Here is an 18,184-nt window from a genome sequence, read left to right as displayed (position 1 = left end):
ATCTGGAGAAGGTCTGTATGGAGGAGTGGGCCAAAATCCCTGCTGCAGTGTGTGCAAACCTGGTCAAGACCTACAGGAAACGTATGATCTCTGTAATTGCAAACAAAGGTTTCTGTACCAAATATTAAGTTCTGCTTTTCTGATGTATCAAATGCTTATGTCATGCAATAAAATGCAAATTAAGTACTTAAAAATCATACAATGTGATTTTCTGGATTTTTGTTATAGATTCCGTCTCTCACAGTTGAAGTGTACCTATGATAAAAATTACAGACCTCTACATACTTTGTAAGTAGGAAAACCTGCAAAATCGGCAGTGTATCAAATACTTGTTCTCCCCACTGTATACAGGGCCATCTGAAGTTTGCCAATGAACATCTGAATGATTGAGAGGAGAACTGGGTGAAAGTGTTGTGGTCAGATGAGATCAAAATCGAGCTCTTTGGCATCAACTCAACTCGCCGTGTTTGGAGGAGGAGGAATGCTGCCTATGACCCCAAGAACACCACCCCCACCGTCAAACATGGAGGTGGAAACATTATGCTTTGGGGGTGTTTTTCTGCTAAGGGGAGAGGACAACTTCACCGCATCAAAGGGACGATGGACGGGGCCATGTACCGTCAAATCTTGGGTGAGAACCTCCTTTCCTCAGCCAGGGCATTGAAAATGGGTCGTGGATGGGTATTCCAGCATGACAATGACCCAAAACACACGGCCAAGGCAACAAAGGAGTGGCTCAAGAAGAAGCACATTAAGGTCCTGGAGTGGCCTAGCCAGTCTCCAGACCTTAATCCCATAGAAAATCTGTGGAGAGAGCTGAAGGTTCGAGTTGCCAAACGTCAGCCTCGAAACCTTAATGACTAGGAGAAGATCTGCAAAGAGGAGTGGGACAAAATCCCTCCTGAGATGTGTGCAAACCTGGTGGCCAACTACAAGAAACGGCTGACCTCTGTGCCAAAAAGGGTTTTTCCACCAAGTACTAAGTCAAGTTTTGCAGAGGGGTAAAATACTTATTTCCTTCATTAAAATGCAAATCAATTTATAACATTTTTGACATGCGTTTTTCTGGAATTTTCTGTTGTTATTCTGTCTCTCACTGTTCAAATAAACCTACCATTAAAATTATAGACTGATCATGTCTTTGTCAGTGGGCAAACGTACAAAATCAGCAGGGGATCAAATACTTTTTTCCTTCACTGTATATTTGATATTTGAGATTCTTCAAAGTAGCCACCCTTTGCCTTGATGACAGCTTTGCACACTCTTGGCATTCTCTCAACCAGCTTCACCTGGAACGCTTTTCTAACAGTCTTGAAGGAGTTCCCACATATGCTGAGCACTTGTTGGCTGCTTTTCCTTCACTCTGCGGTCAAACTTATCCCAAACCATCTCAATTGGGTTGAGGTCGGAAGATTGTGGAGGCCAGGTCATCTGATGCAGCACTCCATCACTCTCCTTCTTGGTCAAATAGCCCTTACACAGCTTGGAGGTGTATTGGGTCATTGTCCTGTTGAAAAACAAATGATAGTCCCACTAAGCACAAACCAGATGGGATGGCGTATCCTGCAGAATGCTGTGGTAGCCATGCTGGTTAAGTGTGCCTTGAATTCTAAATAAATCACAGACAGTGTCACCAGCAAAGCACCCTCACACCTCCTCCTCCATGCTTCATTGTGGGAACCACACATGCGGAGATCATCTGTTCACCTACTCTGCTTCTCACAAAGACACGGCGGTTGGAACCAAAATTCTCAAATTTGGACTCATCAGACCAAAGAAAAGATTTCCACCGGTCTAATGTCCATTGGTCGTGTTTCTTGGCCCAAGCAAGTGTCTTCTTCTTATTGGTGTCCTTTAGTAGTGGTTTCTTTGCAGCAATTCGACCATGAAGGCCTGATTCACACAGTCCCCTCTGAACAGTTGATGTTGAGATATGTCTGTTACTTGAACTCTGTGAAGCATTTATTTGTGCTGCAATTTCTGAGGCTGGTAACTCGAATGAACTTATCCTCTGCAGCAGAGGTAACTCTGGGTCTTCCTTTCCTGTGGCGGTCCTCATGAGAGCCAGTTTCATCATAGCACTTGATGGTTTTTGCAACTGCACTTGAAGACACTTTCAAAGTTCTTGACATTTTCCGGATTGACTGACCTTCACGTCTTAAAGTAATGATAGACTGTTGTTTCTCTTCGCTTATTTGAGCTGTTCTTGCCATAATATGGACTTGGTCTTTTACCAAATAGGGCTATCATCTGTATACCCCTCCTACCTTGTCACAACACAACTGATTGGCTGAAACGCATTAAGGAGGAAAGAAATTCCACAAATTAACTTTTAACAAGGCACACCTGTTAATTGAAATGCATTCCAGGTGACTACCTCATGAACCTGGTTGAGAGAATGCCAAGAGTGTGCAAAGCTGTCATCAAGGCAAATGGTGGCTACTTTGAAGAATCTCAAATATTACATTTTGATTTGTTTAACACTTTTGGTTACTACATGATTCCATATGTGTTTTTTCATATTTTTGATGTCTTCACTATTATTCTACAATGTAGAAAATAGTAAAAATAAAGAAAAACCCTGGAATGAGTAGGTGTGTCCAAACTTTTGACTGGTACTGTATATTTATTTTAAATCACACACACACACACTTACATGTCCATGCTTCCCTTGCGTTTCCGGGGCAGTTCCATTCCCGAGGTCATGCCAGCGGCTGAGGTGGGGGTCATCAAGCTGGGCAGAGAGACAGAATGGCTTTGGTTTTCCTCCACCAGCACATCCCCTACAACCAACAAACACACACACAGTATCCATTAACAATGGGTTGAAAGTCTGAGTAAACATTCCTTAGAACGGTAGGTAAACAACAGTGTCGGTCATCATGTGTATATTTGTAAACAACAGCTGGTGCACAAAATCAAATACTAAGGAAGTCTCGAGGTTTTGCTCGCCTGAGGTAGAGTAATTTATGATAAGCTGTAGACCACACTATTTACCAAGAGAGTTTTCATCTATATTTTTCATAGCTGTCTATTTACCACCACAAACCAATGCTGGCATTAAGATTGCACTCAATGAGCTGTATAAGGCCATAACTAAACAGGAAAACGCTCATCCAGAGGCAGCGCTCCTAGTGGCCGGGGACTTTAATGTAGGGAAACTTAAATCCGTTCTACCTTTTTTTTTTTTTTTTTCACCTTTATTTAACCAGGTAAGCCAGTTGAGAACAAGTTCTCATTTACAACTGCGACCTGGCCAAGATAAAGCAAAGCAGTGCGATAAAAACAACAACACAGAGTTACATATGGGGTAAAACAAAACATTAAGTCAAAAAATACAACAGAAACTATATATACAGTGTGTGCAAATGTAGCAAGTTATGGAGGTAAGGCAATAAATAGGCTATAGTGCAAAATAATTACAATTAGTATTAACACTGGAATGCTAGATGTGCAAGAGATTATGTGCAAATAGAGATACTGGGGTGCAAAAGAGCAAAATAAATAACAATATAGGGATGAGGTAGTTGGGTGGGCCAATTTCAGATGGGCTGTGTACAGGTGCAGTGATCGGTAAGGTGCTCTGACAACTGATGCTTAAAGTTAGTGAGGGAGATAAGTGTCTCCAGCTTCAGAGATTTTTGCAATTCGTTCCAGTCATTGGCAGCAGAGAACTGGAAGGAATGGCGGCCAAAGGAGGTGTTGGCTTTGGGGATGACCAGTGAGATATACCTGCTGGAGCGCAGACTACGGGTGGGTGCTGCTATGGTGACCAATGAGCTAAGATAAGGCGGGGATTTGCCTAGCAGTGATTTATATATGGCCTGGAGCCAGTGGGTTTGACGATGAACATGTAGTGAGGACCAGCCAACAAGAGGGTACAGGTCACAGTGGTGGGTAATGTATGGGGCTTTGGAGACTAAACGGATGGCACTGTGATAGACTACATCCAATTTGCTGAGTAGAGTGTTGGAGGCTATTTTGTAAATGACATCGCCGAAGTCAAGGATCGGTAGGATAGTCAGTTTTACGAGGGCATGTTTGGCAGCATGAGTGAAGGAGGCTTTGTTGCGAAATAGGAAGCCGATTCTAGATTTAACTTTGGATTGGAGATTCTTAATGTGAGTCTGGAAGGAGAGTTTACAGTCTAACCAGACACCTAGGTATTTGTAGTTGTCCACATACTCTAGGTCAGACCCGTCGAGAGTAGTGATTCTAGTCCGGTGGGCGGGTGCCAGCAGCATTCGATTGAAGAGCATGCATTTAGTTTTACTAGTGTTTAAGAGCAGTTGGAGGCTACTGAAGGAGTGTTGTATGGCATTGAAGCTCGTTTGGAGGTTTGTTAACACAGTGTCCAATGAAGGGCCAGATGTATACAAAATGGTGTCGTCTGCGTAGAGGTGGATCTGAAAGTCACCAGCAGCGAGAGCGACATCATTGATATACACGGAGAAAAGAGTCGGCCCAAGAATTGAACCCTGTGGCACCCCCATAGAGACTGCCATAGGTCCAGACAACAGGCCCTCCGATTTGACACATTGAACTCTATCTGAGAAGTAGTTGGTGAACCAGGCGAGGCAGTCATTTGAGAAACCAAGGCTATTTAGTCTGCCAATAAGAATGCGGTGGTTAACAGAGTCGAAAGCCTTGGCCAGGTCGATGAAGACGGCTGCACAGTACTGTCTATTATCGATCGTGGTTATAATATCGTTTAGGACCTTGAGCGTGGCTGAAGTTCACCCATGACCAGCTCAGAAACCGGATTGCATAGCGGAGAAGGTACGGTGGGATTCGAAATGGTCGGTGATCTGTTTGTTAACTTGGCTTTCAAATACTTTCGAAAGGCAGGGCAGGATGGATATAGGTCTGTAACAGTTTGGATCTAGAGTGTCACCACCTTTGAAGAGGGGGATGACCGCGGCAGCTTTCCAATCTCTGGGGATCTCAGACGTTACGAAAGAGAGGTTGAACAGGCTAGTAATAGGGGTTGCGACAATTTCGGTGGCTAGTTTTAGAAAGAAAGGGTCCAGATTGTCTAGCCCAGCTGATTTGTAGGGGTCCAGATTTTGCAGCTCTTTCAGAACATCAGCTGTCTGAATTTGTGTGAAGGAGAAGCGGGGGGGCATGGGCAAGTTGCAGCGGAGGGTGCAGAGTTGGTGGCCGGGGTAGTGGTAGCCAGGTGGAAAGCATGGCCAGCCGTAGCAAAATGCTTGTTGAAATTTTCGATTATTGTAGATTTATCGGTGGTGATAGTGTTTCCTAGCCTCAGTGCAGTGGGCAGCTGGGAGGAAGTGCTCTTATTCTCCATGGACTTTACAGTGTCCCAAAACTTTTTGGAGTTAGTGCTACAGGATGCAGATTTCTGTTTGAAAAAGTTAGCCTTTGCTTTCCTGACTGTTTGTGTATATTGGTTCCTAACTTCCCTGAAAAGTTGCATATCGCGGGGGCTATTTGATGCTAATGCAGTACGCCACAGGATGTTTTTGTGCTGGTCAAGGGCAGTCAAGTCTGAGGAGAACCAGGGGCTGTTCTTAGTTCTGTATTTTTTGAATGGGGCATGTTTATTTAAGATTGAGAGGAAATTACTTTTAAAGAACAACCAGGCATCCTCTACTGACGGAATGAGATCTATATCCATCCAGGATACCTGGGCCAGGTCAATTAGGAAGGCCTGCTCGCTAAAGTGTTTTAGGGAGCATTTGACAGTGATGAGGGGTGGTCGTTTGACCGCGGACCCGTTACGGACGCAGGCAATAAGGCAGTGATCGCTGAGATCCTGGTTGAAGACAGCAGAGGTGTATTTAGAGGGTAAGTTAGTCAGGATGATATCTATGAGGGTACCCATGTTTACGGATGTAGGGTTGTACCTGGTAGGTTCGTTGATAATTTGTGTGAGATTGAGGGCATCTAGTTTGGATTGTAGGATGGCCGGGGTGTTAAGCATATCCCAATTTAGGTCACCAAGCAGTACGATCTCTGAGGATAGATGGGGGCAATCAATTCACATATGGTGTCCAGGGCACAGCTGGGGGCTGAGGGGGGTCTGTAGCAAGCGGCAACAGTGAGAGACTTATTTCTGGAAAGGTGGATTTTTAGAAGTAGAAGCTCAAACTGTTTGGGCATAGACCTGGATAGTATGATAGAGCTCTGCAGGCTCTCTCTACAGTAGATTGCAACTCCGTCCCCTTTGGCAGTTCTATCTAGATGGAAAATGTTGTAGTTGGGGATGGAAATTTCAGAATTTTTGGTGGCCTTCCTAAGCCAGGATTCAGACACTGCTAGAACATCAGGGTTGGCGGAGTGTGCTAACGCAGTGAATAACTCAAACTTAGGAAGTAGACTTCTGATATTAACATGCAAGAAACCAAGGCTTTTGCGATTACAGAAGTCAACAAATGATAGCGCCTGGGGAGTAGGAGTGATACTGAGGGCTGCAGGGCCTGGGTTAGCCTCTACATCACCAGAGGAACAGAGGAGGACTAGAATAAGGATATGGCTAAAGGCTTTAAGAACTGGTCTTCTAGTGCGTTGGGTACATAGAATAAATGGGGCAGATTTCCGGGCGTTGTAGAAAAGATTCAGGGCATTATGTACAGACAAGGATATGGAAGGATATGAGTAAAGTGGAGGTAAACCTAAGCGTTGGGTAACAATGAAAGAGATAGCATCACTGGAGGCACCAATTGAGTCGGTCTCCGCGTGTATGGGGGGTGGGACAAAGGAGCTATCTAAGGCTACCTAATCTACCTAATTTCTACCAGCATGTTAAATGTGCAACCAGAGGAAAAAAAACTCTAGACCACCTTTACTCCACACACAGAGACGCATACAAAGCTCTCCCTCCATTTGGCAAATCTGACCATAACTCTATCCTCCTGATTCCTGATTATAAGCAAAAACTAAAGCAGGAAGCACCAGTGACTCGGTTAATAAAAAAAGTGGTCAGATGACGCAGATGCTAAACTACAGGACTGTTTTGCTAGCACAGACTGGAACATGTTCCGTGAGGAGTACACCACATCAGTCACTGGCTTCATCAATAAGTGCATCGATGACGTCGTCACCACAGTGACCGTATGTACATACCCCAACCAGAAGCCATGGATTACAGGCAACATCCGCACTGAGCTAAAGGGTAGAGCTTCCGCTTTCAAGGAGCGGGACTCTAACCCGGACGCTTATAAGAAATCCTGCTATGCCCTCCGACGAACCATCAAACAGGCAAAGAGTCAATACAGGACTAAGATTGAATCGTACTACACCGGCTATGACACTTGTCGGATGTGGCAGGGCTTGAAAACTATTACAGACTACAAAAGGGCAGCCGCGAGCTGCCCAGTGACACAAGCCTACCAGACGAGCTAAACCACTTCTATGCTCGCTTCGAGGCAAACAACACTGAAGCATGCATGAGAGCACCAGCTGTTCCAGATGACTATGTGATCACGCTCTCCGTAGCCGATGTGAGTAAGACTTTTAAGCAGGTCAACATTCCCAAGGCCGCAGGGCCAGACGGATTACCATGATGTGTACTCCGAGCATGTGCTGACCAACTGGCAAGTGTCTTCACTGACATTTTCAACATGTCCCTGACTGAGTCTGTAATACCAACATGTTTCAAGCAGACCACCATAGTCCCCGTGCCCAAGGACACCCTGCCTAAATGACTACCGACCCGTAGCACTGACGTCTGTAGCCATGAAGTGCTTTGAAAGGCTGGTCATGGCTCACATCAACACCATTATCCCAGAAACCCTAGACCCACTCCAATTTGCATACCGCCCCAACAGATCCACAGATGATGCAATCTCTATTGCACTCCACACTGTCCTTTCCCACCTGGACAAGAGGAACACCTATGTGACAATGCTATTCATTGACTACAGCTCAGCGTTCAACACCATAGTGCCCTCAAAGCTCATCACTAAGCTAAGGATCCTGGGACTAAACACCTCCCTCTGCAACTGGATCCTGGACTTCCTGACGGGCCGCCCCAAGGTGGTAAGGGTAGGTAACAACACATCTGCCACGCTGATCCTCAACACGGGGGCCCCTCAGGGGTGCGTGCTCAGTCCCCTCCTGTACTCCCTGTTCACCCATGACTGCATGGCCAGGCACGACTCCAACACCATCATTAAGTTTGCCGACGACACAACAGTGGTAGGCCTGATCACAGACAACGATGAGACAGCCTATAGGGAGGAGGTCAGAGACGTGGCCGTGTGGTGCCAGGATAACAACCTATCCCTCAACATGACCAAGACAAAAGAGATGATTGTGGACTACAGGAAAAAAATAGAGGACTGAGCACGCCCCCATTCTCATCGACGGGGCTGTAGTGGAACAGGTTGAGAGCTTCAAGTTCCTTGGTGTCCACATCACCAACAAGCTATCATGGTCCAAACACACCAAGACAGTCGTGAAGAGGGCACGACAAAGCCTATTCCCCCTCAGGAGGCTGAAAATATTTGGAATGGGTCCTCAGATCCTCAAAAAGTTATTCAGCTGCACCATCGAGAGCATCCTGACTGGTTGCATCACCGACTGGTATGGCAACTGCTCGGCCTCCGACCGCAAGGCACTGCTTTATCTTGGCCAGGTCGCAGTGGTAAATGAGAACTTGTTCTCAACTGGCTTACCTGGTTAAATAAAGGTGAAATAAAATAAAAATACAGAGGGTAGTGCGTACGGCCCAGTACATCACTGGGGCCAAGCTCCCTGCCATCCATGACCTCTATACCAGGCGGTGTCAGAGGAAGGCCCTTAAAATTGTCAGACTCCAGCCACCCTAGTCATAGACTGTTCTCTCTGCTACCGCACGGCAAGCGGTACCAGAGCGCCAAGTCTAGGTCCAAAAAGCTTCTCAACAGCGTCTACCCCCAAGCCATAAGACTCCTGAACAACTAATCATGGCTACCCAGACTATTTGCACCCCCACCCCATCTTTTTACGCTGCTGCTACTCTGTTAATTATTTATGCATAGTCACTTTAACTCTACCCACATGTACATATTACATCAACTACCTCAACTAGCCGGTGCCCCCACACATTGTCTCTGCACCGGTACCCCCCTGTATATAGCCTCCCTACTGTTATTTTATTTTACTTCTGCTCTTTTTTTCACAACACTTTTTTGTTGTTGTTTTATTTTACTTTTTTATTAAGAAATAAATGCATTGTTAGTTAAGGGCTTTAAGTAAGCATTTCACGGTAATGTCTACACCTGTTGTATTCGGCGCATGTGGCAAATAAAATTTGATGTGTCATCCCCTCGATCTCGTTCATTCACTAACTCACTCCCGTCCTGAATCAGTTTCCTGCACTCACATAACCTACTGTCCAGGGCTCACTCACATGAGAACTAGGTAATGACGTCACACAGGAGGAATAACAGTCAGTGGTAACAGGGTGAGGGATTCATTGATGTAATAGTCACTTTGTAGTTATTTGACATTATAATGAAGCGCTTATATTTGTATTTGAAGGTATGTTTAAGCACAGCAAAAGTGTTGATTTTTCAGGGCATAATTTCTACAGTTGATTCAGGAGTTAAATGAATGCTGTAAAGAGTTAAATTAATACTCAATGTTGTAAAAGAACCCTAGTGTTGGTATTCCTAACGAGAGTTGAGTGTGATCGTTTCATTTTCAGTCTGTGTAGAGTAAAAACAAAACCAAGCCCATCAATATTTCCCAGCATGCTCTATTGCAGGTTGATTTTAAGAATTGTTTGTTTCAATATCTGTGTTTTTCCATGTACATTGATTGATCTTATGCTACACAAAGATGATAGAATGAAATGATAGGAGGCTCTCTTTAAAAGGTCATTTATACAAAACAGTGTCTGTTCCAGGTGCGTAGGTATTACATTTGGAATACTGGAAGAGATGGAGACACGTACACTGAAAAAAAAAAAAGAGGAATACATCCAAAATGGAGGCTTGAATGAAAAAATACAGATGTTAATTTGGACATCATAATGGCCAAAAGTTATTTGCACAGAAAAATACATGAATAAAAGGTGAGAAAGCAAAACAAACGTTTCGGCATCAAGCCATCATCCGTGTGAATGGTGAGCATGCACATCAGGCTTCTTTTTGATGTTAATTGCATGTCAAAAGATAAAGTGAGCAAATCTATACATGCAAACAAGTACATAGTGCAATGGCATAATTAAACTACAGAAGCGGACAGAGAACTATTGTTTTACATATACAATGTGAACATTTCCTAAGAAGAATACCTGGGATAGGATAAAGTAATCCTTCTACCCCCCCCCCCCCAAAAAAAATAAATAATAATAATAATAATAATAATAATAAAAATAACATTGTAAAGTGGTTATCCCACTGGCTATAAGGTGAATGCACCTATTTGTAAGTCGCTCTGGATAAGAGCGTCTGCTAAATGACGTAAATGTAAATGTAAGAATGAAGAGGTGGGAACTAGAGCGTTTGAAATACCACTAGATGGGGGTATAGAGTGCCAGTCAAGTTACAACAACAATAAATGGTTGCATAAATGAAAGTAGGGTGGTTAGTCGGGGTGGACGTATAACGCGAACGTCCAGCAACCCAAAGGTTGCGAGTTCGAATCTCATCACGGACAACTTTAGCATTTTTGCTAATTATCAACTTTTCAACCACTTACTTATTTTTAGCTACTTTGCAACTACTGTACTTATTAGCATGTTAGCTAACCATTTCCCTAACCATTTAAACTCCTAAACTTAACCCCTAGCCTAGCTAACATTAGCCAGCTAGCTAACGATAGCCACCTAGCTAGAATTCGTAACATATCATACATTTGCTAATTCGTAACATATTGTACATTTAGAAATGTTTTAACATATTGTACGTTTTGCAAATACTTAACATATAATACGAATTGTAATTCATAACATACGAAATAGTGATTAATTAATACATACCATCCGAAACTTAACATATCATACTAAATGGGGCATCTTAGATTTATGTACAGAATAATACGAAATGCTACGAGACCAGGTTGGGATGGGAGACCGCCTGGGAATACCAGGTGCTGTTACCTCAAAATTCTATTTAAAAATACAAATACTGAGCTATATTGTATGCGTAAAAAAATTAAAAACTAGATTTTATACTAATACAATTACTCAGAGAAAGATATTGTTTAACAAGAAATACAAAACAAATCTAAAAAAAGATATGGGTCAAAATTATTGGATCCCCTGTTTTCAATACTCCAGCACCTTCCCCTTGCGAGGATAACGACATTGACCCTTTTTCTCAAATGTTTTATGAGATTGGAGAACACATTGGGAGTGATCTTAGACCATTCCTCTACACAGAATCTTTCCAAATCCTTGATATCCTTCGTCTGCTCTTATGGACTGCCCTCTTCTATTCAAACCACAGGTTTTCAATGGGGTTCAGGTCCGGAGACTGAGATTTGTGGTCAATTAACCATTTTTATGGATTTTTACATTTACATTTTAGTCATTTAGCAGACGCTCTTATCCAGAGCAACTTACAGTTAGTGAGTGCATACATTTTTATTTATTTTGTATTTATTTTTTTCTCCATACTTTTACGGGTTCTTGTCTTGCTGAAAGATTAACTTGCGGCCCAGTTTTAGCCTCCTGGCAGAGGCAACCAGGTTTTTGGCTAAAACATCCTGGTACTTGGTAAAGTTCATGATGCCGTTGAGCTTAAAGGCTTCCGCATGCTTCCCAGCCGAAACGGTAGAGTTTGTGCATATACTATGACAACATTTTATTACGTCTTTGAGGGTGAGGGATTTTCGGCTTTTGGACTTCGTTGAGGGTTTTTCGGCTGTTCGGGCACACACTTTTTTCTGGAGGCAAGCTGAAGTTCAGAGCAGAAATCTACACCCCTTCGGTGATTGGTCAACAGTAGGGATTCTTCAATAAAGTCTTTGTTGTCATTCAACGAGAGACGACTAGTTTTCATGCACAGTTATTCATAGAAAGATACTGCACCAAACATCTTAGTTAGATGTAAAATTGCTCGACTAAGATCTCGTCTGCAAAAACGTCAAAATTAATGACAGATTTCTTGAGTTATTTTAGATTAATTCTGATTACTTTGAGGAAGTGATACTGGCTACAGCATCTCAAAATAGACAAACAGTATTATTGCCGCTTTTTTCTCGTTTTTCAAGCAAAGGTCTTTTAAGGGAGTATGTGAGCACACTCGTTCGGTTTGGCTAGCTGAGTTCGGCTAGGCGCCAGCCGAATTGAAGCATGGTCATCTTTATCAAGGGATGCACTAATTCCAGGCCCCACTGTATCCATATGTTGTCATAAAGAGTTTAATTTAAAAAAGGGCAACTGAACACAAAAAAAACGACTTCTCTGTTAGAAGCTGACGTGTATAGTGTTGAGTCATCAACATACATACAGACACAGGCTTTACTCAAAGCCAGTGGCATGTTGTTAGTAAAGATTGAAAAAAGGTAAGGGGCCTAGACAGCTGCCCTGGGGAATTCCTGATTCTACCTGGATTATGTTGGAGAGGCTTCCATTAAAGAACACACTCTGTGTTCTGTTAGACAGGTAACTCTTTATCCACAATATAGCAGGGAATGTAAAGCCATAACACACGTTTTTCCAGCAGCAGACTACGATCGATCATGTCAAAAGCCGCACTGAAGTCTAACAAAACGAGGCTGGGCCTTTAATGCAAGTCCAAGGTTCTCTCCAGGGGACATGGCATTACTCCCACATAGACAATAGAAGAGTTAAAGGATTTAATGTTTATTGCAATACATTATAAAATCAATATCAGCCTTCATCATTCATCAGTAAAGACAAATCTTGATCGACATGGCTATATATCATGGGGATCACTAATCACTACTAATCACTGATCGATTAATTATTATAGTTACTTTAGAAGCATCAAAACTAGAATGTGCCTTGAAAACAAATGAGTAATAATATTAGATTTTCATTAGGGCACACCGTAGGAAAATGTTTTGTAAAGAAAAGGAAAACAAGCTCTTTCTATTGGTCAAGCTTAGAGAGTCTCTTCCTGTTTCAGTCCTCCTTCCAATTGGAACCAAATTAATACGACCCTGACCACCCTCTCAGTTTCCATCTGTGGGCATCAGTGTGGCCAGCAAGAGCGTATGAAAACGATACCATAGATTTAATGGATAGCCAGAGCCAAAGAATTGCAAAAACACCCCAATTCACTTGACTTACTTCTATTAAAGGTTAATCGTCACGTAACCAAAAGCTTTTTTAGCCCCAATTATTCACAGGACCAAGGTCTTAGATAGTCTGTGTTTATACCTACAGTTGTATTCCCTGTCATATGCCTTTGTAAGGCTATGAAAACAATACCTTCCTTTACCGTCTGACCAGCTACTGACAGAGGGTAGTTTTAACCTTGTCTAAAGATTACGGGCTCTATTTTAACAAACCTAACGTGATGGTAAATCTAAGCGCTAGCGGTAGTGCTCTAGGTCAGGGGGGGGGGGTGTCAGGAACATTATTGCTATTTTCACAGCCGGTATTGTGAGGGCAATAGCTGGCGGTGGCGCAAAAGGGCTGGGTTTTGATTAATAAACAAGTCGTAGATGTGACTAGGGCTTGGCCACTCACTGGCCAATCAACTCGTTCCATGGCTTAACACTGTATGCGTATGTCTCAAGTTCTTCAGGTTATTGACAGTCTTTTCATTGTCATCAACCAATTCGGCTGGGGGTTCGGAATATTCTCCTCCTGGTCCATTGTGGATTGATACTACAGTTTATTAAATAGCATAGGCTACAGTAACAAGTAATAGCAACAGTAAAAAAAATAATATATATATATATTCCAGTTTGTGCAATAGCCTGTTGAGTGTTGGCAGTCAACATTGTTGTAATTGGCTTCAACAAGCCTAGCCTATCCTACATGTCTTAACACATCGCACTTCTCCTAAAATAAATACATTTGGAAGAGCGGAGGTACTCTTTGGAGATGGGGATGGACACTTGAACAAGCTAAATGAAGTATGGATGTAGGCATAGGTGTGTATGTTTTAGGATGTGAAGTATATTTTCAATTCAAGGCACTGACAATTTCAGCACTTTTTATACAAAATACTAAGCTCCTGTCAATTGTATTGTTGCCAATGTGAGAAGCAGAAAGAAAAAAAAACGCAGTTGATATGGCATTATAGGAGGACTGCCATGCAATCTCCATAGACAAACATTGGCAGTAGAATGGCTTTACTGAAGAGCTCAGTGAGTTTCAACGTGGCACCGTCATAGGATGGCCCCTTTCCAACAAGTCATTGCTAGAGATTCCCCGGTCAACTGTAAGTGCTGTTATTGTGAAGTGGAAATGTTTAGGAGCAATAACAGCTCAGCCGCGAAGTGGTAGGCCACACAAGCTCACAGAATGGGACCGCCGAGTGCTGAAGCGCGTAGCGCTTAAAAATCATCTGTCCTCGGTTGCAACACTCACTACCGAGTTTCAAACTGCCTCTGGAAGCAACCTCAGCAAAATAACTATTCATCTGGAGCTTCACGAAATGGGTTTCCATGGCCGAGCAGCGTAATGCAAAGCGTCTGCTGGAGTGGTGTAAAGCTTGCCACCATTGGACTCTGGAGCAGTGGAAATGCGTTCTCTGGAATGATGAATTACGCTTCACCATCTGGCATTCCAATGGACAAATCTGGGTTTGGCGGATGCCAGGAAAACGCTACCTGCCCCAATGCATAGTGCCAACTGTAAAGTTTGGTGGAGGAGGAATAATGGTCTGGGGCTGTTTTACATGGTTCGGGCTAGGCCCCTTAGTTCCAGTGAAGGGAAATCTTAACAAATTACATTCTAGACAATTCTGTGCTTCCAACTTTGTGGCAACAATTTGGGGAAGGCCCTTTCCTGTTTCAGCATGACAATGCCCCCGTGCACAAAGCGAGGACCATACAGGAATATTTTGTTGAAATGGGTGTGGAAGAACTTGACTGGCCTGCGCAGAGCCCTGACCTCAACCCCATCGAACACCTTTGGGATGAATTGGAACGCCAACTGCGAGCGAGGCATAATCCCTACCACTTTAAGGAATACCTGGAATAGTATAAAGTAATCCTTCTTCCCCCACCACCCATTTAAAAAAAAGTTGGTTGTCCCACAGGCTATCATAAGTTGAATGCACCAATTTGTAAGTCGCTCTGGATAAGAGCGTCTGCTAAATGATGTAAATGTAAAAATAATCGCCCAACATCAGTGCAGGACCTTACTAATGCTCTTGGAAGCAAGTCCCTGCAGCAATGTTCCAACATCTAGTGGAAAGCCTTCCCATAAGAGTGGAGGCTGTTATAGCAGCAAAGGGGGGACCAACTCCATATTAATGCCCATGCTTTTGGAATGAGATGTTCAACGAGCAGGTGTCCACATACTTTTGGTCATGTAGTGTATTTCAAAGCACTCAGACCCTTTTATTCATAGGCTACTTGGATATAAATGGCCAGGATAAAAAGACAACTATGCAATGCTGCTAAACCAACATTGATTAAGGGGAGGGTAGGCTATGCTTGGTTTTTAATCAAATTAAACTAAATGGGGAGAAACCAGTCGGTTTTTTCATGTTTCTAAATATGAGATTCACCGGCACAAAAGGCACATCTCTCCTTCCATGGGCACTGCGAGTCATGGCTGGATAGGCTGTGCTTCCGCTCTCAAAAGCCATGCCATTATCAACTGCGTTACCGTTAAGACCTTTTTATATAACTCCACATTAGCGCTGCATGACATTTTCACTTTTGCCCTTGTTTTTAAGGACACATCTTGAATATTGTCACCCCTCCCACCTCAGCGGAAGTGAGCTGATGTTGGATAGGTAAATTGCCGAACCTGACGTTAAGGCTGGAAAATGCCAGTGTGGCAGTTTTTAGATGACAACATTTCAAACTAACGTGCGCTTGACACTTGCACCTCCTTAGCGGCAGCCGAAAATAGAGCCCTAGGTCTCAAGGACTGTGTGTGTGTATCTATAGCTGAATGATAAAGCATGTGCAGTGTGTGCAAGCATCCATTATGGTTCTGAGCCATTGTTATGGAGGCAAAATGGCTCCATGAGACTTGATATGATGTAGGCTACTCTGACAGGCCAAGCGGCAGATTTCTCTTCGTCCAACATATTCACCACACAACTTTGTCAACAAAACCACAGTTTTAGAGGATATGAATGTTTTAAATTGTTGCCTAAACAATGTTTTAGTTCTGTAAATAAATGCACGACACTTACTGAAACTAGCCTGAGGGGAGAGAGCACAAGATAGCCAGGCCTAGAAGTGTTGCTGTTTGACCTATTGTATAACTGGCACACCTCAGCCTGCCCATAACACACAGACAAGGAACATCTTTATGAAATGAAATAGTCGAACACAGGGAATTGTTTCTAATATATAGATGACGAAAAACATAGTTTTTAATACATTTCAAATACAGGCCATGCTAACATTATTTTCTCTAATCCTTAAAAACTGTATTTTGTTTTGGTGATTTGAAGAATGTGTGTGTGTGTATATTCATAGATATTAGGGGCCTAAACATTTAGAAAAGTTATTTTAACTTTGCCTCATATTTATGTTTAGGCCTAAAATAATATATTTAGCCAAATACATGTTTAAAAAAAGTATTATCAACAAATAGCCTATAGGGCAATTTAGGCCACTAGTGCACTATGGTTGCACAACCACTAGGCTATATCTTTACCGCAGTCATCAGGCATACAATAACGATTGAAAAAGTTGTGTTTCCTCCAATATAAATGTTACACTCGTTATTGGACTGTTTGTTAACGGTAACTGAAACAAATTAGGCCATCTTCAGTTAACACTTCAATAATGGCAGTGATATAATCACACCATTTTGGGCAAGTAACGAACACAAAATGCAACCCAAAACTGTTGGATTTTCTACATTTGTAGCAATCAAAGACAAAAAGTAGCCATACCATTTAGGCTACGGCCTAAATATGAGGCTATAGTTTTTGGGATAGCCTTTCGATGTACAGATTAATAGCATAGGCCTATATGTAGGCCCATCAAATGAAAAGTATAACTTTAGGCGTATGAATCACATGCATATATTCCTAAATGATGCAGCGTATCTTTAGAAAAAATACCCCAAATCATAATAGCCTACATCATTTTTTATCGCTTAGTCAGAATTGTAGCAGATTTCGGATCTAACGTTGACAAGAGGCCTATAGGCTACTATGGAATAACATAGCATAACATAGCCCGACCACGGTAGGCTATAGCGCACTATGCTAAGCTATTCAAGGAAACATGCATTATTAGACGTGTGTTCTTGCTACAGTTGCCGACAGTATTCCTAAACCTCGACGGCGATACATAGTAGCTAACTAGCCGACTAATTTGGCTACATTGTCAACAGGAATACCGTAGTGTAAGCTTGCTCGACTGATCTACTGACCTAGTTTTGGATAGGGCGCAGAGGAGCTTTGGCCAATCATTGAGACATTTGCATAGTTCCCCATTACCCTCTGCCGCCACTTTAGAACGGGCAATCACTTGCGAGTCGACACAGGCCGAAAGAATAACACCAGTAGAAGCAACCAGGTATAGTGGGTGTCCTGTAGGGTAGTAATTTACCTGTCGGTTCCCCTGTCGCTCTGTCACCGCCGCCAGCCGCTGCATTCCTTGCCGACATGGCTGGAGCCGGTACGCCGGGGCCCAGGACTCCAATGCATGTGGATAAGGCGGTAGTATTGGCTAGTATGTTGTGTTGGAGACGTAGCTTAGGAGGGAGGAAGGGGGGGGGGGGGCAGAGTGTGTTGTATAATTGACTGATTTATTCTTCCAAGAGTGGAGGGATCGCGGACACAAAAACGTGAGAGGAAAGTACACGGTGTAATCGGGGCACAACGTAGACTACAAATCCGTGAAAATGCGGAAGAGGAGACGCACAGCCTCCACCCACCGTCCGGCCAAAGATGGTTTAGTATGGTAGGCATCACTGCACTCAAATGACCCATTAAAAAAAGGACGGCTCTTCACGCATTATCTTACCAAGCCTGGGTGAGAGAGGGCATAGAGAGAAATAGTATTGGCATCTTTTTATATGCGATAACTCTGCCATGGTTCGTTGGACCAAGCCTATGAGGCAAATTAATGGCGTTTTTGTAATAAAAAAATTATAAACACCAAAACTAAA

The 18,184-nt window shown here is 43.0% G+C and overlaps 1 protein-coding gene across 2 annotated transcripts in view; it reads right to left on the bottom strand.

Moving 5' to 3' along the window:
* arntl2 (aryl hydrocarbon receptor nuclear translocator-like 2) overlaps nt 1–17,762 on the bottom strand; it is a 40,365-nt gene extending 22,603 nt beyond the window's left edge. For both annotated transcript variants that reach the window (XM_041838092.2, XM_041838093.2), the window contains exons 1-2: nt 17,623–17,762; nt 2,657–2,783 (exon numbers count right to left, since the gene is read on the bottom strand). In XM_041838092.2, the coding sequence (XP_041694026.1) occupies nt 2,657–2,783; nt 17,623–17,680 (185 nt within the window). In that variant the 5' untranslated portion in view covers nt 17,681–17,762. The remainder of the gene's footprint in view (nt 1–2,656; nt 2,784–17,622) is intronic.
* Nucleotides 17,763–18,184: the final 422 nt, after the last annotated feature.

Source organism: Coregonus clupeaformis, chromosome 19 (genome assembly GCF_020615455.1).
Source record: "Coregonus clupeaformis isolate EN_2021a chromosome 19, ASM2061545v1, whole genome shotgun sequence".
Classification (NCBI taxonomy): domain Eukaryota; kingdom Metazoa; phylum Chordata; class Actinopteri; order Salmoniformes; family Salmonidae; genus Coregonus; species Coregonus clupeaformis.
The sequence above is the reverse complement of the archived record's forward strand: the minus strand, read 5'-3'. Positions and strand labels throughout refer to the sequence as shown.